The sequence below is a fragment of the Physeter macrocephalus genome, chromosome 12, assembly GCF_002837175.3.
Source record: "Physeter macrocephalus isolate SW-GA chromosome 12, ASM283717v5, whole genome shotgun sequence".
Taxonomy (NCBI): Eukaryota; Metazoa; Chordata; class Mammalia; order Artiodactyla; family Physeteridae; genus Physeter; species Physeter macrocephalus.
This window is the reverse complement of record NC_041225.1, coordinates 55,919,355-55,943,457: the sequence shown is the minus strand read 5'-3', so window position 1 is coordinate 55,943,457 and position 24,103 is coordinate 55,919,355. Positions and strand designations below refer to the sequence as shown.

Here is a 24,103-nt window from a genome sequence, read left to right as displayed (position 1 = left end):
TTTTTTAACATCTTTATTGGGGTATAACTGTTTTACAATAGTGTGTTGGTTTCTCCTTTACAACAAAGTGAATCAGTTATACATATACATATGTTCCCATATCTCTTCCCTCTTGCGTCTCCCTCCCTCCCACCCTCCCTATCCCACCCCTCTCGGTGGTCACAAAGCACAGAGATGATCTCCCTGGGAAGCACGGAGTCTTAACCACTGGACTGCCAGGGCAGTCCCTACATAATTTATTTTAAACTAATTATAAGATGATCAAAAGAAAGTTCAAAAAAGCATAAATGAGTGATGGTTTTATTGGCAAAATTACAATATATAGGTAGGGTATGAAGTTACTGAAGATGACATTTAGTTGTTTTCCTTACAACCAAAAGCTGCAATTACCACATTAAAACTTTAATGAAGAATATCTACATGTGGAGCTTTAGCCTCAGGCCTGGAGCAGCTGTGAAATGAAAGTTACCGCACCATTCTAGTCCTTGGATGTCAGTATATTGTCCTTCACCTTCCACCCTGCAATAGTAAAAAATAAGTGTGTTCATTAACCAAGACCAAAAATTTACGGTCCAGATATGATTGTCCAGTATATTATATACTATGTCTGAAGAATTATATCTTTCCACTATCAAATTTGGGTTTAAAACCTGACATCCTGCTTTCATATCCTACAAAAAAAAATTACTATTCCAAACAAATATTGTCATTATACAAATTTTGGTGTCTAAGATTTTAGGATTACACATGCTTAGTTTAGACCAAAACAGTCAAAAAGTGAAAAGTTTATATTGGTTATCTGGCTTAATTAGTTCATTCATTTATTCAACAAATGTTTATTGACCTTCAACTATGTTTGAGGTGCTATGCTCCATGCTGGTGTTTTCTGGACTCTTCAGAGTGGTGAAAATGCACTTCACATAACCAAACAGACCTTTATCCCACGGGTTAGAGTTTTCTCCCTTTATTAACATCAGTGGAAAAAGTTTACATGTTGTCATCACAGACTTGGCATCAGAATAGGTGAACACTTTCTACCCTCCTCAATATGTATCAACCACTTCATAACAATTAGGTTGCATTTTCAATTCTGGAAATAATAAAGGGGTAGTTATAAATGAACCATGAACCTCTGGATGACACGTCATGGTATTTGGTGTGAGGATTAAGCTTGTGAAGATACATGGTGAAGGGTAACGGTAGGGATTTGGAGGAAGGTGGTCAAAAGGTACAAACTTCCAGTTGCAAGATAAATGAAGTACTAGGGATGTGATGTACAACATGATAAATATAATTAACACTGCTGTATGTTATATGTAAAAGTTGTTAAGAGAGAAAATCCTTAGTTCTCATCCCAGCCGCTCCGCCGCATGTGGGATCCTCCCAGACCGGAGCGCGAACCCGGTTCCCCTGCATCGGCAGGCGGACGCGCAACCGCTGCGCCACCAGGGAAGCCCCCAGATACACTTTTAAAAGAAGACAAAACTCAGGCACAGGATTGGAAATTGACTTAGTCAAGATCTGCATAGTTTTTCTTAAAATGAGCAAACTCTCAATTGAATTACGTTAATTTATTCTCTTTCTTTTCTTTCTTTTTTTTTGCCCCCCCCCTTTTTTGGCCACACCGTGTGGCATGCAGGATCTTATCTCCCGGACCAGGTATCGCACCTGCGCCCCCTGCAGTGGAAGCACGGAGTCTTTTTTTTTTTTTTTTTAACATCTTTATTGGAGTATAACTGTTTCACAATAGTGTGTTAGTTTCTCCTTTACAACAAAGTGAATCAGTTATACATATACATATGTTCCCATATCTCTTCCCTCTTGCGAAGAATTATATCTTTCCACTATCAAATTTGGGTTTAAAACCTGACATCCTGCTTTCATATCCTACAAAAAAAAATTACTATTCCAAACAAATATTGTCATTATACAAATTTTGGTGTCTAAGATTTTAGGATTACACATGCTTAGTTTAGACCAAAACAGTCAAAAAGTGAAAAGTTTATATTGGTTATCTGGCTTAATTAGTTCATTCATTTATTCAACAAATGTTTATTGACCTTCAACTATGTTTGAGGTGCTATGCTCCATGCTGGTGTTTTCTGGACTCTTCAGAGTGGTGAAAATGCACTTCACATAACCAAACAGACCTTTATCCCACGGGTTAGAGTTTTCTCCCTTTATTAACATCAGTGGAAAAAGTTTACATGTTGTCATCACAGACTTGGCATCAGAATAGGTGAACACTTTCTACCCTCCTCAATATGTATCAACCACTTCATAACAATTAGGTTGCATTTTCAATTCTGGAAATAATAAAGGGGTAGTTATAAATGAACCATGAACCTCTGGATGACACGTCATGGTATTTGGTGTGAGGATTAAGCTTGTGAAGATACATGGTGAAGGGTAAGGGTAGGGATTTGGAGGAAGGTGGTCAAAAGGTACAAACTTCCAGTCGCAAGATAAATGAAGTACTAGGGATGTGATGTACAACATGATAAATATAATTAACACTGCTGTATGTTATATGTAAAAGTTGTTAAGAGAGAAAATCCTTAGTTCTCATCACAAGGAAAAATATTTTTTTCTTTTTCTTTTATTTTGTGTCAATGTGAGATGATGAATGTTCACTAAATTTATTGTGGTAATCACTTCATGATGTATGTAAGTCGAATCATTATGCTGTATACCTTGAATTTATATAGCACTGTATGTCAATTATATCTCAAACTGGAAGAAAACATAAAATTTAAAACTAAAAAAAAAATTTATTAAGATATTTCAAGTGAAAATAATTTCTGGCCTAAATTTTCTCAATAATTGCAACAAGCTTTCCATTTCCAATATGACTGCAAAAAGTTCTATAGGAACAGAAGTCAAGAGGAAATAAATGAAAAGTCTAATAGATTATCACCAAGAATGATATTTTCTTTTGGAGACTCATGATGGCCTTAGCCTCTCTTATAACATTATTTTCCCCAACATATAACCCAAATTTTCCAAAATATATTATAAATATATTTTAACTAAATACGTTACAAAAGAAATTTAGCATTAACTAAATTTTTAAGCGAATGTGCCTGAAAAGACTCTTTTAGAACTACAATGACATTTTATTTTAAACTTACCTATTTTCATTGAAATTTCCAGTGTACTTTGCCCCATTTGGGAATGTATAAGTCCCCAGTCCATGAAACATATTGTCCTTAAAGTGTCCTTCATATACTGCTCCTGAAAAATGCTCAAGTCTTCCAAAACCATTCATCTGTTTGTAACAAAGGAAATTACCTCAGTAACTAATCTTCAGTTCCCTAGAACATTTCAAAAATGTACACATATGTCTATCATCTACTTTGTTTGTATTTAATCTATCATTGTATTATCCTTTATTTTCACAAAAATAAGATAACATTTTATTACTGTCCTTTGTATGTATCTCTCTGTGAAGCTCACCAAGTCAATGTTTCTGATCTGGGGCACTTGAATATCTTGGGGGTCCATGATGATAATAACAGGAGTCCTCAAGATACCTTGACTATATCAAAAAGCTTAAAGGACAACCAGTTTAGTTAGCCCAGAAATGGCACAAAGAAGTTGTTAAGAACAAAAATTTGTATTCAGGCAGCCCCGAGAACACATTTTTGTTTCATCACTTACTAGCTGGGCAAGAAATCTGAGCCTGATTTCCCTCAATTGTAAAATAGGAACATTAACGGTATCTGACTCATGAGGCTGCTATGAGGATTCAATGAGAAAACTATGTAATGAGTTCACTTTGCTCAATGAATAGGAAATAAGAAAGATGATAATGATGATAATTAGCTCTCTGCATGAGTTTAATACTATTCTTATGTTTCTTATGTTCATATATGTTAAATATAATCATTTTTAATTTTTATTGCATGGTCTACTCATATGTGTTTTTTGATTAATGGTGAAATGCCTGGAATCATTTAACCAATAGAGTTACTTATCCACTGTCAATGCTCAAAACAACAATAATACCTTGTCATCTTTCCAGCTTCCTGTGTAGACAATCCCATTAGGAGTGGTATGAATACCTATTCCATTTCTCTCAAAGATTCCAGAAGATGTTCTTGTACAATCCCCATCTAAACAAGAGAGAAATACTGAAGATTATAAAAGGGAACGCTGTTTGACTAAGTAATAAAATATTTATGTTCAGGCTTAATCAGAACTGCATCCCCTATGGGTCTCTTTGGCTTCCTAGCACTGAAATTGATGAGACCAGAGATGAGGAGCTCCATGGACCTAGGCCTTGTAATCATTGACACTCAAGGGCCTAGAAGATTGACATATGGCTATGGCCCTCCCATAGCTTTCCAAGGCACACTGTCTATACTTAACATTAGAGTTTAGATTTAAAATCTGTTCCTCCATTAGTATTTCTACGTTATTTTATTTAATGGCATTAATATCTCAGTAGTAGTTTTATAAAGTGTAACAGTCTCAGTTTTGTACCCTTAAGCTATTTAATTTTAGTCTGTATAGAAAAAAGTAATTGAAATGTATGCTTACCATACTTGTCTCCATTTGGAAATATAAAGTTTATCTTAAATACTTCTGGAGCTGTTTTAAAAGATTTCAGAAAAGTCGCATAAGCTTAAATATTTTTACATCGTAAGACCTATAACATATTTGCTTTAAGAGCTAACCAAATAGACTCACTTCATATGATCACAAGCATATCATGATTACTTGGCATTTCCATAGTCTAGTGTAGGGTCCTGGGGAAATAAATGATTTTGTCTAGATGATCAATTTTTACTTGTTTATTATAACAGCTTTATTAATATATAATTCACATACCACCAAAGTTACCCTTTAAAAGTATACAAAATTTATTTTTTTAGCATACTCAGAGTTGTGTAACTGTCACCGCAATCTAATTTTTCAATATTTTAATCACCCCCAAAAGAAATCCTGTACATATTAGCAGTTACTCTCCATTACCCTAAAACTCACCCAACCCCTGGCAACCACTAATCTACTCTCTGTCTCTATGTACTGGTGTATTCTAGATAGTTCATAGAAATGGAATCATACAATATGTGGTCCTTTGTGATTAGCTTCTTTTACTTAGCTTCAAGGTTGATCCATGTTGTAGCATGTATCAGTATTTCACCACTTTTTATTGCCAAATAGTCCATGCTACAAAAATAACGCATTTTGTTTATCTGTTCATCAGTTGATGGCCAGTTGGGTTGTTTCCAGTTTTGGCTGTTATGAATAATGCTATGAACATTCATGTATAATTTTTTGTGTGGACATACTATTTTTTTTTTTTTTTTTTTTTTTTTTTAGTGGTACGCGGGCCTCTCACTGTTGTGGCCTCTCCCGTTGCGGAGCACAGGCTCCGGACGCGCAGCCTCAGCGGCCATGGCTCACGGGCCCAGCCGCTCCGCGGCATGTGGGATCTTCCCGGACCGGGGCACGAACCCGCGTCCCCTGCATCGGCAGGTGGACTCTCAACCACTGCGCCACCAGGGAAGCCCTGGACATACGTTTTTATTTCTCTTGCGTATATGATCTATTGATTGTCCCACAGAGGTAAGGTAGAGTGAGCAATCTCTGATTTGGCAGTGGAAGGAAATAGAAAATAAAGAAAGACAGTAAGTGAGAAGGGGTGGGGGAGGGAGTGGGGTCCAAACAGAATGAGATTGGAATGGAGACCAGGTGAAAAAGGGACAAAGACAACCGCAGGGGGTCGGGGAGGGGTGGAATCTATGCCTCAGAGCTCTGGGACATTTAGTGGACTAAAACATTAGAAACTAATTTTTGCCAATACTGAAGAAAATGTATGTGAAGATAAGTAAACTATAACTTCTAGGACAATAGTCTACTAGAATGTTACTCAAAGTGTGGCCATCCATTAGAATCATCTGGGATGCTTTACAAGTTCCTACGCCCTTCCACACTGCTGAATCAGAATCTCTGTGGGTGGGACAAGAGAACTGATCCTTTTAATTGAAAAATTAATGAGTGCCAGTTGAGAAAGGCTGGAAGCTCATCCCCTCTAAGGAAACAGAGTTAATAACACAATAGGCAGAAGACTTAAACATCATCAGAGAGAAAAGGAGGGTATAGCAGCCTTGAGACAGGAGCGGATGCTTATGAAAAAATAATTAGTAATCTAGGAAATGAATAATTGTTGAAATAAACCTCTTTAGAAGGGCTGAATAGCAGAATGAATACCGTTGAAAAGTAAATTAGTGAACTGGGACACAAAGTTGAAAATTTTTCCCAGAAAGAGGCATTAAGGAAAAGAGAGATATCACCTGGCAAGGCCTTTCATATCTCCCCTCACCCCCAGGCTCCTCCAGGAGCCCCCAGGAGATCTATCCCTAATGTAGTACTTAGGGCCCTATTAAAATAACGCTTTTGTGCCGGAGTCCCTTCTCACACTCCACTCCTCTGGGTCAGGATCACGGATTAGTTAAATCTCTTTTCCCACCCTAGTGTCCAGCTCAGTGCTTAGTACTTACTGGTAGGAACTGAAAGTTTAGTGAATGAGTGGCACTTGGGAAGCAATCGTTAAAGGCTTACTAAGCAGAGCACTAAACGTGATCATACAAGAAACCGAACTGTTTCAATTGCCCTTAAATGGTTCCACATCCGAAACTTTGGACTGTTAGAGCTAGAGGGAGGGAACCTAAGAGATCGAGACTGGCAACAGAGAGGAAACTGAAACCAGAGACGTTGGCACTTCCCTAAGGTGTCACAACAGCGAATCGACGGCCGAATGAGAGCTAGAATCCAGGTCTCCAGATTCCCACAGCACGGGTTCTCCGCGCCCCCATCCCACCAGCTGTGTAGACGCTCAGGAAATATGTAACACCCGTACCGGAGTTGCCAGGGGCCGAGCTCCGGCTCAGTGCGAGCTCTACTTAAAGGGGCGTTGGGAGGATGGGACACTCACTTGACACAGGGGTGCTGGAGAGATTTTCTGGACTCTGCGATTCCCCCTGGGCCGCCAGCTCTGTGGCCTGGAGGGAAGGAAGCAGTAGCTCAGCGTAGACTGCGACTTGGTTGCTAGGGCGACCAGGCACCTCTCACCCGGAAGCGAATAGGCAAGGGCCCGAGGTTGAGCCAATCAGAAGGCGCCAGGGCTGGGCCGCTGCAGCTGGGCCGCTGCGGAGCCGCTCCAGGTGAGGTCCCGGTGGGTGGCGGCGCCCGGCGGGGGCCCTGGCCGCTGGGCGCCGCGTCCTAACAGACGCCCCGGGAAGCAGCGCTGCGAGCCCGGGGCGGCCTCCCCTGCCGCGTATGAGGGATGTATTTCCGTGTGCGTGGTCTGCGCGTCGCCCCAGTAGTCAGTGTGCGGACCCTTCTACTGACTCCCTTTCCTGGAGTGGTCAGGATCTGAGGAGCCTCCCGGCCCGGTGGGATACAGCTTGTCTGGCTGGGGCCGGTGAGTCTGGAGCATTAGGATCCCAGGCCCTGGGACCAGGCCCGGCGGGGGTCGGCAGCTGAGGCTGTTCATGCTCAGGCTGGAGGCGGGGGAGCTGAATTCAGGCTCGGAGCCGAATAAAGGGTGGGATTGGAGGGGCTCAGGTTTCGTTTCCTGTCTCTGTCTCCATCTCCAATGGGTGGCTATTTGGGGAGAGGATTTGCTGCGATGTATGCTGGAAGAAAGGTACCAGGTCTGGGTATCTGCAAGGAGCTGGATATATGGGGTGAGTCAGAGATTTGCCTGGGAGGGGAATGGTTTGTGGGCAGTTTTCAGCGCCCAGCTTGGTGATTCTGTTTCTGGGAGCCAAACTTGGATGTGAAACAAAGGATACTCTTCCAGCCAAACTTAGGTTCCTGTGTCTACGGTGAACAAAGATAGTTGGAATCTTCCCAGACTAAATGGATTTATGATGTTTTGGCATCTTGTGGGCCTACTTGGCCGGGAAGAAACTGCCATTCCCAGGGCTAGCTAATTAACAATTAACCTGTGAAGACGCCTTTCATATGCAAAACAACCAGTCCTGCATCCTTACTTCCAACCACCTCCTTTGTCTAACCACCAAGCTAGTAGTTCCCCTGCCCTAAATCAGTCTGGGGCCAGGTACCCTATGCCTCAGAGTCTGTGGGAATTACTCAAACTAGCCAATCCTAAACTGATTACCCTGCCCTGCCTCGCCTTTCCCGGGGAAAACCCAAGAAAGGCTACAGCCTATGCCTTACTTTTGTTCCTTTCTGCCTTCTCCTGACACTGGTGCTTCCCCCTGTGGCCCACCGTGGCATGGCATGCCTCTCCTTTCTAGGGGAGTTGTAAGTAACATTAAACTTTTCTTTCAGTGGTATTGATCTCTCTGTGTCAGCACTCAGTCACCTTTACAAATTAAGACCCAGGCACAAATCATAGGGGGGGCTGGCTTAAGATTAAGTTTTGTTTTTTTGTTTTGTTTTCTTGTTTTATTTATTTAGCTGCGTCGGGTCTTAGTTGTGGCACTCGGGATATTTCGTTGCAGCGCGCGGGGTCAGTAGTTGTGGCACGTGGGCTTAGTTGCCCCGTGGCATGTGGGATCTTAATTCCTTGAGCAGGGATCGAACCCACGTGCCCTGTATTGGAAGGTGGATTCTTAATCACTGGACCCCCAGGGAAGTCCCAACACTAAGTTTTGAATTGAAGGTACAAAGTACATGTTTGGGGGGGTAAGAGGGAAATATGGGGGAAAGAATTTCATCTTTGGAGTTGAATGGATTGTTTCAAACCCTGGCTCCAGACTTTGCTTCTATAGTTGGTGACATTAGACAAATCATGTAATTTATCTGTACTCTAGTTTCCTCTGCTATAAAATATAGAAAATAATATTTAACTTATAGGAGTTTTAGAGAAGTAAATGAAAAATCTTACCTTTCCCCTCAATGCAGACTTGTATTTCCAACTATTAATACCTTCTACATATCTCCATTTGAATATCTAGAAGACATCTCAAATGTAACATTCATTCTGAACTTTTGACACTCCCCGTATCTTTTCCTCCCCACTATTCCCATTGTGATCACATGACTGAGCACAGGACCCCTATTCACCTAGTTAATCTAGGCCCTAAAATCTTACAGTAATTCTAGACACTTCTTTCTTGCATCTAATTCATCTACTGTTAAAATACATTGAGAATCTATGGCCACTTTTCAGCTCCACTTGCTCCTGCCCTAGTCCATCTCACTGTGGTTTTTTTTGTTTGTTTTGTTTTGTTTTTTATCTCCAGACTGAACAACTTTCTCATACCTTGCATCTAATTCATCTACTGTTAAAATACATTGAGAATCTATGGCCACTTTTCAGCTCCACTTGCTCCTGCCCTAGTCCATCTCACTGTGGTTTTTTTTGTTTGTTTTGTTTTGTTTTTTATCTCCAGACTGAACAACTGCAGTAGTTTCTAACTGGCCTCCTGGTTCTCCTCACCTCCCTAAATAAAGACTTTTTATTCTTCACAAAACAGCTAGAGTAATTTTTTTTTTTACTTTTTTCTAGATAATTTTAATGTAAATCTGAATTTTTAAACAATTTTTATTTTCTATTGGAGTATATTTGATTGACAATGTTGTGTTAGTTTCAGGTGTACAGCAAAGTGATTCAGTTATATATATACATGTATCTATTCTTTTTCAAATTCTTTTCCCATTTAGGTTATTACAGAATATTGAGCAGAGTTCCCTGTGCTATACAGTAAGTCCTTGTTGGTTACCTATTTTATCTTATTTTATTTTTTAAAGATTTTATTGATACGGACCATTTTTAAAGTCTTTATTGAATTTGTTACAATATTGCTTCTGTTTTATGTTTTGGTTTTTTGGCTGCGAGGCACGTGAGATCTTAGCTCCCCAACCAGGGATTGAACCCACACCCCCTGCATTGGAAGGTGAAGTCTCAACCCCTGGACCGCTGGGAAGTCCCTGGTTATCTATTTTAAATATAGCAGTGTGTATATGTCAATCCCAAGCTCCCAGTCTATCCCTCCCCCCCACCCTTCCCTCCTGGTAACCATACGTTTGTTCTCTAAGTCTACGATGTTCTCTAAGTCTGTGAGTCTGTTTCTGTTTTGTAAATAAGTTCATTTGTATCTTTCTTTTTTAAGATTCCGCATATAAGCCATATCATATATTTGTCTTTCTCTGTCTGACTTACTTCACTTAGTATGATAATCTCCATGTCCATCCATGTTGCTGCAAATGGCATTATTTCATTCTTTCTTTCTTTCTTTTTAAATATTTATTTATTTATTTATTTGGCTGCGCTGGGTCTTAGTTGTAGCACGTGGGATCTTCGTTGCAGCACGTGGGATCTTTAGTTGCTACGTGTGGGATCTTTAGCTATGACATGTGGGCTCTTTTAGTTGCAGCATGTGGGCTCTTAGTTGCAGCATGCAGGATCTAGTTCCCTGACCAGGGATCGAACTCGGGCCCCCTGCATTAGGAGCACAGTCTTAACCACTGGACCACCAGGGGAGTCCCCTACATTATTTCATTCTTTTTTTTTTTTTTTTTTTTTTTGTGGTATGTGGGCCTCCCTCTGTTGTGGCCTCTCCCGTTGCGGAGCACAGGCTCCGGACGCGCAGGCTCAGCGGCCATGGCTCACGGGCCCAGCCGCTCCGCGGCATGTGGGATCCTCCCAGACCGGGGCGCGAACCCGGTTCCCCTGCATCGGCAGGCGGACGCGCAACCACTGCGCCACCAGGGAAGCCCCTATTTCATTCTTTTTAATGGCTGAGTAATATTCCATTATATATGTGTACCACATTTTCTTTATCCATTCATCTGTTGATAGACATTTAAGTTGCTTTCATGTCTTGGCTATTGTAAACAGTGCTGCAGTGAACATTGGGGTGCCTGTATCCTTTCTAACCATGTTTTTCTATGGATATATGCCCAGGAGTGGGATTGCGGGATCATTTGGTAGCTCTATTTTTAGTTTTTTAAGGAACCTCCATGCTGTTCTCCATAGTGGCTCTACCAATTTACATTCCCACCAACAGTGTAGGAGGGTTTCCTTTTTAGAGTAATTGTTTTTAAACCTAAGTCAGTCTACCAAGCTTTTGCCTCTGCTCTCTAGTGACTTTCTATTATATTTAGAATAAAATTCAAAGTTCTTCCCAGGACCTACTTGGCCGTCTACTTTCTGACCTCATCTCGTTTACTCACTATATTGCAGACCCACCAGACTCCTTACTGTTCATCCAGCCCAGTGCATTGAAGATGTTCTGGACTTGGCCCCTTTTCACCAACTGTTGTTTCTGCTTATGGTGTACTTTTCACAAATATTTCATGACTCATTTTCTGAATGTTCAGGTGTCTGCTCAATATGATCTCAGAAAGATGACCACTCTAACTCGACCGCTCTATCTAAAATAACACTCTCAGAGTTTTTAATTTTCTTCATAGCACTTAACTGATATTATATATTTAGTTATTGTCTGTCTTACTCTCTAGAAGATAAGCTTCATGAGGCAGGAATTTTTGTCGTCTTTGCTGTTATATCCCTAGGACTTGGCACATAATAAGTGCTTAATAAATATTTGTGGAATGAATAAATAAATAAATGAATCTCCATTCTCATATCAGTCATTTATTCAACCTTCAGCCATTCTTCAAATACATATTGAATTTCTTCTATATGCCAGACACTGTGTTAGAGGTACATTGGTAATCAAAATAGACATAATCCTTGCCTTCAGAGAGCTTTTGGGAAGGCGGGAAGATAAAAGAAACAATAAATATGAATAATTATGAAGGATTTTGAAGAAAGGGCTATCAAGAGACCTAGTTTAACTTCTACATGTTTGTGAGTTTTCCAGATAGTTCCCTGATTTTGATTTCAAATTTCATTCCACTGTGGTTGCAAAACATACTTTGTATCATTTCTGTCTTTTAAAATTCATTGAGGTTTTTTTTATAGTCTAGCATGTGGTCTATCCTGGAAAAATTTCCTTATACACATAAGGAAAATGTATATTTTTATTGGGTAGAGTGTTCTATAGATGTCTCTTAGGTCTAGTTGGTTTATACTGTGTTTCAAGTCTTCTATTTCTTTATTGACCTTCTGTCTACTGTAAGTCCCCTACATACGAACCTTCAAGTTGTGAAGTTTCAGAGATGTGAACATGTGTTTGCATGTCCAATCACATAAGTTAGCTCATGTGTCTGGCAAACATCGTCACGTGTGCATCCTCTACATGTGGTTGTGCTTTTGTGTACTTTACAGTACAGTACTGTATAGAGTACAGTAGTACAGTATCTTTATTTCAAGACCAGGATGTCCAGAAGCAAGTGTAAAAGAGCAGTATAGGGCTTCCCTGGTGGCGCAGTGGTTGAGAGTCTGCCTGCCAATGCAGGGGACACGGGTTCGTGCCCCAGTACGGGAAGATCCCACATGCAGTGGAGCGGCTGGGCCCGTGAGCCATGGCCACTAAGCCTGCGCATCCGGAGCCTGTGCTCCGCAACAGGAGAGGCCACAACAGTGAGAGGCCCGCGTACCACACACACACAAAAAAAAGCAGCAGCAGTATATAGCCGATTGTGTTAGTTGGGTACCTAGGCTAACTTTGTTGGACTTACGAACAAATTGGACTTACGAATGAGCTCTCAGAACAGAATGCGTTCGTATGTAGGGGACTCACAGTAGTTGTTCTTTACCATTGCTGAAAGTGGGTATTGAAGTTTCCTACTGTTATGCATTGTCTATTTCTCTGTCCATTTCTTTTTTTTTTTTTTTTTTTTTTGGCTGCACTGGGTCTTTGTTGCTACACCACAGGCTTTCTCCAGTTGCAGCGAGCAGGGGTTACTCTTCATTACAGTGCATGGGCTGCTCATTGCAGTGGCTTCTCTTGTTGCGGAGCACAGGCTCTAGGTTCACGGGCTTCAGTAGTTGTAGCATGCAGGCCCTAGAGCTTGCAGGCTTCAGTAGTTGTGGTGCATGGGCTCAGTAGTTGAGCCGCGTGGGCTCTAGGGCACACGGGCTTCAGTAGTTGTGGCATGGAGGCTCAGTACTTGTGGTGCACGGGCTTAGTTGCTCCGTGGCATGTGAGATCTTCCTGGGCCAGGGCTCAAACCCGTGTCCCCTGCATTGGCAGGTGGATTCTTACCCACTGCGCCACCACGGAAGTCCTCTCTGTTCATTTCTGTCAGTTGTTGCTTTATGTATTCTGGTGCTCTGTTATTAGGTGCAGTATATTTGTAATTGTTAATATCTTCCTCATGGATTGACTCTCTTATCATTATGAAATGTTCTTCTTTATCTCTAACATTTTTTGCTTTAAAGTCTATTTCATCTGATATTAGCATAGTCACTCCAGCTTTCTTGTGCTTGCTGTTTGCATGATTTGTCTTTTTCCATCCTTTTACTTTTCATTTATTTGTATCTTTGAATTTAAAGTGATAGCATATAGTTGGTTCTTGTTTTTATACAGTCTGATAATTTGTCTTTTGATTGAATTGTTCAGTCCATTCACATTTAATGTTATTGGTGTAGTGGAATTTACATTTACCCTTCTACTTTTTGTTGCCTATATGTCTCTTGTCTATTTTGTTTCTCTGTTCCTACTTTACTGCTTTCTTTTGCATTATCAAATGAACATTTTATAATTCAGTATTTTAATTTCTTTAATGATTTTTTCACGATATTTTTTTGAGTTTTTGTTTTGTTTTTTAGTGACTGCCCAAGGGTTTATCTTGTACATCTTGACATATCAGAATCAGCTTCACATTTATACTAGCTCAATTTTAGTAGTGTATTGAAATGTTACTCTCATACAGCTGTATTCCTTTCCCCTCCTTTTTGCAGTATTATTGTTGTACATATTACATCTATTAATATTACAAATGCAACTGTACATTCTTTTCTATTTTTTTTATTGAAGCGTAGTTGATTTAAAATGTTGTGTTAGTTTCAGGTGTACAGCAAAGTGATTTAGTTATACGTGTGTGTGTGTGTGTGTGTGTGTGTGTGTGTATTTATATTCCTTTTTAGATTCTTTTCCATTATAGGTTATTATAAGATACTGAGTATAGTTCCCTGTGCTATACAATAGGTCCTTATTGCTTATCTATTTTATATATAGTAGTGTGTATATTTTGATCCAAAACTCCTAATTTACCCCTCCCCCCTTCCCCCTTCAGTAACCATAAGTTTATTTTTTATGTCTGTGGGTCCATTTCTGTTTTGTAAATAAGTTCATTTGTATCACTTTTTTTAGATTCCTTATAAAGCAATATCATATGATATTTGTCTTTCTCTGTCTGACTTACTTCACTTAGTATGATAATCTCTAGGTCCATCCATGTTGTTGCTAATGGCATTATTTCATTCTCTTTTATGGCTGAGTGATATTCCATTGTGTATATATTACCACATTTTCTTTATCCATTCATCTGTCAATGGACACTTAGGTTGCTTCCCCAGCTGTACATTGTTATAGTTATTACTTTACCATCTGTAGTCATTTTCTTTAATTTTTTTTTTTTTTTTTTGTAGTCATTTTCTTAACCCAATACAACTATGCTCCCACTGATCTGCTTTGTTCTGTTATTGGCAAATATATTACATTTCTGTACATCACAGGTCCAATATTACATTATGTACATATTATTTTGTACAATTGCTTTTTAAATCAGTTATGTGAAGAAAGGAGAAAAATATACATTTAAACTGTTTTGTTGGTTTTGAGGGGAGGGGGTTGTTGGAGGTTTTTTTGTAATTACATAATTACCTTTATTGTTGCTCCTTGTTTTTTGTGTGGATTCACATTATCATCTAGGGTCACTTGCTTCAGCTTGAAGAGCTGCTTTTAGTATTTTTTTGTAAAGCAGGTCTGCTGTCAACAAATTCTCTGCTTTCATCTGAGAAAATTTTAATTTCACCTTCATTCTTGAAAGATAGCTTTTCTGGATATAGGATTATTGGTTGACAGTTCTTTAAGTCCTTTGAATGTATTATGTCACTGCCTTCTGGCCTCCGTCATTTCTGCCAGAAAGTCAACTGTTAATCTTACTGGGTTTATATCTGTAAGTGTCAAGTTGTTTTTCTCTAAATGCTTTCAAGATTTCTCCTTGTCTTTAACTTTCAGCATTTTTACATGCTGTGTCTGTTTAGGGATCTATGGGTGTATCCTACTTGGACTCCTTAGAGCTTCCTGGCTGTGTAGGTTATTGTCTTTCAATAAATTTGAGAAGTCTTCTGCTGTTATTTCTTTTAGTATTTTTTCTGCTCTTTTCTCTCTCTCTCTCCCCACTATCCTTCTGGTGCTCCTATTATGTATACTACTAACTTTGGACTTAGTTTGGGTGTAGTTAGTTTGGCTTAGTTTGGGCTTAGTTTGTTCTTCCTTTTTCTGGTTCCTTGAGGTGTAAATTTAGATTGTTTATTTGAGATCTTTTCTTTTTCGTAACGTAAACATTTATTGCTCTAAACTGTCCTCTTAGAACTCCTTTTGCTGCATCGCATAAGTTTTGGTAGGTTGTGTTTCCACTTTCAATTGTTTGAAGATATTTTAAAATTTCCCTCTTGATTTTGTCTTTGACCCATTGGTTGTTCAGGAGCATGTTATTTAATGTCTACATATTTATGAGTCTTCCAGTTTTCCTTCTGTTATTGATTTCTAGTTTCATACCATTGTGGTTAGAAAAGATGCTTGATCTGATTTGTCTTCTTAAGTTTGTCAAGACTTGTTTTATAGCCTAAGATATGATCTATCCTAGAGAACATTCCATGTGCATTTGAGAAGAAAATGTAGTCTCCTGCTTTGAATGGAATGTTCTGTGTATGTCTGTTAGGTCCATTTGGCTTAAATAGTTCAAGTCCAATATTTCTTTACTGATTTTTCTTTCTGGATTATCTGACCATTGTTGAAAGTGTGGTATTAAAGTCCCTTATTATTTTTGTGTTGCTGTCTATTTCTTTCTTCAATTATGTTAATATTTGCTTTATATATTTAGGTGCTCTGATGTTGGGAGCATAAATACTTACAATTGTTAGATTCCCTTGATGAATTGACCCCTTTATCGTTATATGATGATCTTTGTCTCTTGTTACAGTATTTGACTTAAAGGCTATTTTGTCTAAGTATAGCTACCCTGCTGTCTTTTGGTTTCCATGTGCATTTACTGTCTTTTACATACCTTCAGTTTCAGTCTATGTGTGTCTTTAAATCTGAAGTGATTCTGTTGTAGGCAGCATGTAGTTGAGTCTTGTTTTTTTTTAACTTTTTAAAATTTTATTTATTTATCTTTGGCTGCATTGGGTCTTCGTTGCTGCATGCAGGCTTTCTCTAGTTGCGGTGAGCGGGGTCTACTCTTCGTTGTGGTGCATGGGCTTCTCATAGTGGTGGCTTCTCTTGTTGCGGAGCATGGGCTCTAGACACGAGGGCTTCAGTAGTTGTAGCATACAGGCTCAGTAGTTGTGGCTTGCGGGCTCTAGAGCACAGGCTCAGTAGTTGTGGCGCATGGCTTAGTTGTTCTGCGGCACATGGAATCTTCCCAGACCAGGGCTCGAACTTGTGTCCCCTGCATTGGCAGGTGGATTCTTAACCACTGCGCCACCAGGCAAGTCCCTAGTGTTGTTTTTTTAATCCATTCAGCTACTCTGTGTATTTTGATGGGAGAATTTAGTCCATTTACATTTAAAGTAATTATTGATAGGTAAGGGCTTACTATTGCCATTTTGATTGTTGTTTCCTGGGTGTTTTATAGATCCTTTGTTTCTTTCTTTCTCTCTTGCTGTCTTCCTTTGTGATTTGATGATTTTCTGTAGTGGTATGCTTTGATTCCTTCCTCATTATCTTTTATGTATCTACTATAGATTTTTGCTGTGTAATTTGTTTTGTTTTGATTTGTATTTTTGCTTTTTACCATGGGACTGACATAAAACATCTTTTAGTTGTAACATTCTATTTTAAGCTGATAACATCTTAACTTTGATCGCATACGAAACTCCACAGTTTTACTTCCCCCAGGCAAAGTCTCTGAGCTAGGGCTGTGTTTCTGCAAGTGTATATGTAAATATAAATTTTACTTATCAAATTATGTATTAAATACATGAAAACATCTCTTCTCAACTAGAGTTTTTTAAACCCTATGCAAGACCTAACCAGGTCAGAATGTAGCATTGGACCCTACACACCCTATGTATGATTTGAAACTTCTCCATGTGTTTCTGATGCACATCCTGGTTAAGAAATCTGTGTCAGAGAAGCTCACTAAATATTAATCCTGAGGGGGATATGCTTGTAAATCTTTTGTGAAGCAGTTTATCCATGCTTCTCCTAAACTGGCCCTTTTAAAGTATGCATTTTCCTTTTTTTCTTTAAAATGGGCTATATCCATAACTTTGACAAACAAAGGATTATTATGCTTGTCTGATTTTTATAATGTCTGTATTACTTTTTTCTCTTGCAGGTGAAAATGAGTTCTTCAGTAAGAAGAAAAGGCAAGCCAGGGAAAGGAGGTGGAAAGGGGTCTTCCAGAGGAGGAAGAGGAGGCAGAAGTCATGCTAGTAAATCTCATGGGGGTGGCAGCGGTGGCGGTGGCATTGGTGGCAATAGAAAGGCCTCAAGTAGAATTTGGGATGATGGCGATGACTTTTGTATCTTCAATGAATCAAGGCGTTCATCCAGGTCATTATACTCTTTGAATATTCAAATGTGAAAACAGTATCAATTCCTGATCTGTGGACAACAGATGACTAAGACAAAGGGGGAAAATGCCAAGTAATTCTGGCCAAGTTATCTTCCTCTTGTTTTAAAGCCCCCTCTTTGTAACCTTTTCTAAAGGCATGATGGCAAATAACACCTTTTGTTGGGCTGGGGATGGGGGTGGTGCTTTGAAATCTGAAGTTAACTTTAACTTTCACATGACACTGTGAATTGAGTATAATATTGTTACTGTAATCAGTATTACTAGGAAAGTAAATATTGGAAATGGTGAAGGTGATGAAAATTATTTTAAGTAGTTCTTAGGCATTGTAATTTGAAGGTCCCCAAATGAGATCTGGCTATACTCCATCTGTCTAGTTGATGAATTATCTATTTTCCAACCAGATCAACCACATATTTACTGGAGCTTCATGTGATTACCAGTGGTAGATATCATACCCAGGCTTTTCTCATGTTCAACTTTTAATTAGTGAATAAATTCTGATAATTCTAATGCATGCTTAATGAAAGTAAAGATTTTACTACTGCATGTTATGCAGTATAAATATAAAATTCTCATTGTTTCTCAAATTGCACTTCAAGCTGTTTACTTGAATTTTTAGAGATGGAGAGACTTCTTTAGAGCTGTGTATATACACACATACATAAACACACTCTTTTGTGGGAATAATTCCCAACTAAATATTACTTAGAAAGGAATATAGGTGAGTGCTGAAGTTCAGCTGCATCATATATGCTTTTAACTTAAATGAATTCAACTGTATGCGTTCAGGAAAAAAAGAAAAAGAAGAACAAATAGTATGTAAGTAGTTAAACTTGCCACAGAATGAATCTGGGCTCCGTAGTGAACAGGATACGGGAGACGAATGTGCTCATCCCTCAGTCAGTCTCAGTTTCCAAGTGCTTTTTGTAGTTTAAGTCTCTTGATGTACTGAGTATGTGATATTAATGTTTAAATATATATTTCTTATACATGGTCTCTACCATAATCAAATATTTCACCTGGTATGCAACCAGAGAATCTACATTATTTTTCCATTCTAAATGAAAAATGGTCATTTTGGACATACTGAGAGATAAGGTATCAGTCTCAAACTTGACACTTTTTTAAGGAATCTTCCAGAATAATCTAAAACTATACTTTCACCTTAGCTGCTGACTTAAGAACCTAAATCCTGAGTTAGATGCAGCTCCATTCTTTCTGAAAACACTGACTTTATAGGTTCTTAGAGTCTTAGACATTCATTCATGCAGGAAATATTTACTCAGTGTCTACCATGCACCAGGCACTGTTTTAGGAACCAGGATTACAGCGATGAATAGAATATTGTCCTTGTCTTCATAGAAGGAGGTTTGAGGTATAAAGACCATAAACAAAGGTATAATAATAGGTCAGATGGTAAGTGCTATGGAGAAAAATAAAGGATAAAGGGATAGAAAATACTGAAATAGATTGCTTGTTGCTGTTTTCTATGGAGTGATCAGAGAAGACTTCTTTAATGATGTGTCATTTGAGCCAGGACAAGAAAGAAGTGAAGGATAAGCTGTGACGCTATCTAAAGGAAGAACGTTCAAGGTAGAGGGAACAGCAGGTGCACAGTTCCTAAGGCAGGAGTGTGCTTGGAAGATTTAGGAGATGGCAAGGAAGCCATGTGGCTGGCATGGATGGGTAAGAAGTGGTAGGCAGTTAGATTTGAGAGACTATACTGTATAGGATGTTATAGGCCATTATAAGGATTTTGCTTGTTTCTGTTTGTTTTTAAGTTTTAAAAGTCATGTTCATTGAAGTGTAACTTACGTTCAGTAAAACTCAACCTAAAATTTGACAAATGCAATCATCGCCATAAACAGTTCTTCAAAACTCCCCCATGCCCTTTGCAACACACTCCTCCCTGATCCTTAGGAATCCATTGATCTGTTTTCTGTCAAAGGGGTCAGATATAATCATTAAAATGATTTATTATAGAAAAAATCGTAAGCACATAAAACCAAGTTTTTAAAAGGATACTTTGGAATATATAATCTTTAGAATAGTCGAAAGAATGGGATTTTAAAATAACCTTTGAAAATGAAAGCACAGTTGAGAAAGTTGTCTTAGGATAGTTGTAGAATAGCTATTCTAGTTATTGTGTCAAGCTTCAGGCTGGGGCTGGTCAGTAGAAAAACTATTTTAAATAATGGAATTGAATTCTACAGACATTCTCAATGGGGCAGACATACGTTCTCACAGGTATTTGGCACCTTCTCAAAAGTTCACCCCTGCTACCACCAGGAAAGGTCAAGGAAAGCAAAAACATCTGTTCTGTATATATCAGTCATCACATGTTCAAATACACCTTATCTACCTGAAATGCTTCTTTCAAGCACCACAATTCTGTCTTTCAAGCACCAGCCGTGAGGTTTGTCAGCATCTTGAACTGGACTGAGCCAAGTCACGTGCCATGGCCAAAAAGGCCATTATAAGGACTTCGGCTTTGCTTTGAGTAAAATGGGAAGCCATTGAAGGGTTTGAAGCAAGTGTGTGTGACATCAGTCACTGTAGCCAGAGTTACTGCTATTCAGTATATCCCTTCATGTGAATTAGAAAGTGGTGCCCCTTTCTTTGGGCAGTTACAGCTCCAGGATGGATGTCTTGGCAAGCAGAGCATAGACTGGATTTTAGCTTTTGTTTTTGCGGTACACGGGCCTCTCACTGTTGCGGCCTCTCCTGTTGCGGAGCACAGGCTCCGGACGCACAGGCTCAGCGGCCATGGCTCACGGGCCCAGCTGCTCCGCGGCATGTGGGATCTTCCCGGACCGGGGCACGAACCCGTGTCCCCTGCATTGGCAGGCGGACTCTCAACCACTGCGCCACCAGAGAAGCCCTGGATTTTAGCGTTTGCTGTCCCCTCCTTCCCTACTTTAGGACCCTTTGCATAGTGTATAGTCTGTGCACCCATATTTAGTGGCCCTGTGTCAGTGTGCTCTGTGGAGAATAGACTACAGGGGGATATGGGTTGGAAGCAGGAAGACCAGTTAGAAGGTACACTCCAAGTGGCAATTTCATAGGCAATTTAATATATGTCTGGAGTTCGAGAACAAGATCTAGGCTAGAGAAGTAAATGTATGAGTCCTCTAGGAATAAATGTGCTTTAAGGCTATGGGACTGGATGAGATAGGATATAGAGAAGAGGTCTGAACTTTGAGCCCTGGGGCACTCTAGGCTTTAGAACTGAGAGAGATTAGGAAAATGTGACAAAGTAGATTGAGGAGTTGCCAGTGAAGTAGGAGGAAAACTAAGCTTATTTCTGGAAGTCAAGGAATGAAGGTGTTTTCAAGGGAAGTATCCAATCAGATTGGATTGGATACTTAAAGGGAATATGCAAGGTGTAAAAAAATGCTTCTAATAGGTCAAGAAAAATGTGTTCTGGGAGTTCCCTGGTGGTCCAGTGGTTAGGACTTTCACTGCTGTGGCCCCAGGTTCAATCCCTGGTCGGGAACTAAGATCCCACAAGCTGCGTGGCACAGCCAATATAAAGAAAAAAGAAAAATGTGTTCTGACAGTTGTCCACTGGATTTGGCAATGTGCATATCATGGGTAACCTTGACGAGAGCTGTTTGGTTTAGTATACTTAGTGTGGAGAAAACCCTATTGGAGTGTGTTTCAGAGAGAAGAGGAAAGAAAGTGGTGACAAAGACAATGATTTAGATAACCCTTTGAGGGAGTTTTGCTCTAAAGGGCAGGGGAGGGAGGAGAGATAGGACAGTAGCTTGAGAAGGATATGCAGTCAAAGGGAAGATTTTTTTTTTTAAGATGGTAGATGTTATATAGCATGTCTGTATGCTGATGGAAATGATCCAAAGGAGAATGAAGAACTGATGATCTGATGATGCAGAGTGGGGGATAAGTGCTGGAATGATTTCCTTGAGGAGGTTAAAGAGGTTGTGTATACAGTATACAGAGGGACTGACTTTAGGATCGAGGATGATTCATCCTTAGGAACTGGAAGGAAGGCAAAGTATAGGGGTTTACAAATAAGAGGTAGATGAGATAGGAGCATATGGAAGTTCTCCCCCTACCGACCCACCCACTCCCTTTTTTTTTTTTTTTCTAATCATGAGGAAACAATCAGACAAGTCCAAATAGTGAGAATTCTACAAGACACAGCTAGCCTAAGTGCTTCAAAAGAGTCGATGCCAGGAAATAGATGGGGGAACTATTCTAAATTAAAGGAGTTTGAAAAACAGATAACTAAATGTCATTTTAAACTAGATACTCAATCAGAAAATCTGTAGAAGACATGATTGAGACAGTTAGGAACTTTGAATATGGATTATATATTAAATGATATCAATATAAAATATATTATGAGTGATAAGAGTATTGTGGTTGTATAAAAGTATATCTCTGTTCTTAGGAAATAACATGCTGAAGTATTTAAGAGTGAATGTGATGCCTGCAACTTACATTCAAATGGTTCAGCAGAACATGCATGTGCATATATGGGGGAGCATATATATATGCATATATGTGTGTGTAGAGAGAGAAATAAGAAGAGAAGGGCATAAATGTGTGTGCATTTAAGTATGGCAACTGTCAACAATTGGTGAATCTTGGTAAATGGTGTTAATTTCTGTAGATTAAAAATTTTTTTAAACCAAAAGGGGAAATGATGAATTTGGGCTAATGTTTCTTTTCAGAGGTTGCAACTAAGTGGTTAAAAACCACAGTCTATTCTATTTTCTGCTTTGCTACCCAGTTTTGCGAGTGTAAGTGTGTGGTTCTTTTCAAAGTCTCAATAATATGTTGGATTTTCAATGCAGAGAAAGTTTCTGCCATTTCCCTAGATTTGTGAAAATTTATAATGAAACATGCCATGTGAAAAAAAGAAATTTAGAGAGTAAAGTTAAACTTTAGAGCTGATTATTGTTTTAAATATTAAAAAGTATCCCTAAAAAAAATCTAAATTCCAAAAATGAAAGATTGGTGAAATAAATTCTAGCACCTCTGTAAGTATGTGTAACCATTTAAAAGTTAAGTTGTAGGAAAATATTTAATTTGGGGGAAATGACAGTTTTATTTTGATAAGGAAATAAAGCAAATTATAAAAGATTATTTGTGCTGTACAATTTTATTAAAAATGTATGTGAAAAAGAATGATGTGATTTAAGATGACTTCTGTTTTCTTCTTGGTTCTCTACTTTTCTACAGTGAACATGTATTATGATTTTTGTAATCAGGAAATAATAATTTAGGTAAATATTTCAAAAATAGGGCCTAATAGTCACAAGATAGGACTCTCAGTTGTTTTCAGATCAAGTACCTCAAATAGAATGAAATATGTACTCTTTGTATGTAGCACATTTCTTTTGAACATCCACTAGTGCAGAAGGCGTCATCATAGCATTACTTTCTCCAGAGGACTCTTGAGTTAGTGAAGCCAGATTTAATGATGAAGCATCGAATCAAGTTTTTCTCCAGCAGTTTCAATATAATGAAGTCTGGTAAATACTGTAGAAAATAGAGAATCTCTTCACATTCACTGTCATCTTTTGTAGGGTATTTGACAGTCCAGTCATGTTATATATATTTGGGGACCCTGAGGAGAGTGTAAAAGTTCTGCTCACAGATATATGTGTAATTTTGTTCTTATGTCCTTTGCAGACCTAGTAACAGTAGCGTGAGAAAAGGGGACACACACCCCAAATGGAAGCCTGAAGCCAAAGCGCCCCTTCAGACTCTACATATGACTTCTGAGAATCAAGAAAAAGTGAAAGCTCTTCTCCGAGACCTGCAAGAACAAGATGCGGATGCTGGATCTGAGTAAATTATTTTATTTCAGTAAATTACTATATTGAGGAAGATGCATGGGCAGTGTGAGGGTCCTGTGTGTCTTTGGAATACTGTATCAGTACTGATCCTGTAGTGGCTGTATAACTAGTTGAAAGTGAGCCAAGAGAAATACAAGAATAATTATTCAGCAACAGTTTTAGAGTGAGTTTGTTTTGCAGTATCTGTGAGCAATGGTACAGATCGCCTTTTCATCTTTACTTTTTCTAGGACAGTGCTAATATGGATTCAGTAGTTACTTTATTGTTAACCTTTCAAATAAAACCTTGTAGTGAACAAGTAGAAGCATTGTTCTAGGAGCAAATATTGAGTTGATCAGATGAAGTCTTATGATTACACTTCTCATGACCATCTGCCTAAGAGAAAGATTGTTTTAGACTTTTGGTTGTTTTGCTTTGTGATTTCAGTTGGCGAGGTTAATCCTTTCCATTTGCCAGAATTAATGAACGGTCAGTCATGAACAGCTCAGTTTCCATCCTATCTACAAATTGCTTATCTGTCTTAAATTTAGGAAAGGTGGTTATGCAGCAAAGCAAAAAAAAATAGCAATGGTTTTTATAAATGAGAAGAGAGAGAGGATAGCCAAGGCTTCTGTAGTTAAGAACACAGACTC

At 39.0% G+C, this 24,103-nt stretch overlaps 2 protein-coding genes across 10 annotated transcripts in view; one reads left to right on the top strand and one right to left on the bottom strand.

Annotated features, from left to right (window-relative positions):
- Positions 1–287: 287 nt before the first annotated feature.
- Positions 288–7,067, bottom strand: MORN2 (MORN repeat containing 2; the record flags this gene model as incomplete). Its single annotated transcript, XM_007103448.3, has 5 exons — positions 288–519; positions 3,132–3,268; positions 4,009–4,115; positions 4,543–4,593; positions 6,944–7,067. Coding segments are annotated over 5 exons (522 nt in total), but the record flags the coding sequence as incomplete, so codon positions are not given.
- A 27-nt stretch (positions 7,068–7,094) lies between these two features.
- The window catches only part of DHX57 (DExH-box helicase 57), a 58,901-nt gene continuing 41,892 nt past the window's right edge, over positions 7,095–24,103 (top strand). For 2 of the 9 annotated variants that reach the window (XR_003682220.2, XM_028496521.2), the window contains exons 1-2: positions 17,404–17,621; positions 23,305–23,463. Coding sequence is in view for 8 of the 9 variants with exons in the window: in XM_028496521.2 (XP_028352322.1) it covers positions 17,410–17,621; positions 23,305–23,463 (371 nt within the window). In the remaining variant the exon portion in view is untranslated. Of the gene's footprint in view, positions 7,173–7,193; positions 7,433–9,665; positions 9,686–9,781; positions 9,879–17,403; positions 17,622–23,304; positions 23,464–24,103 lie in introns of those variants that run through there. The other 7 variants (XM_007103443.3, XM_007103444.4, XM_007103442.3 and 4 more) reach the window with 7 other exon arrangements.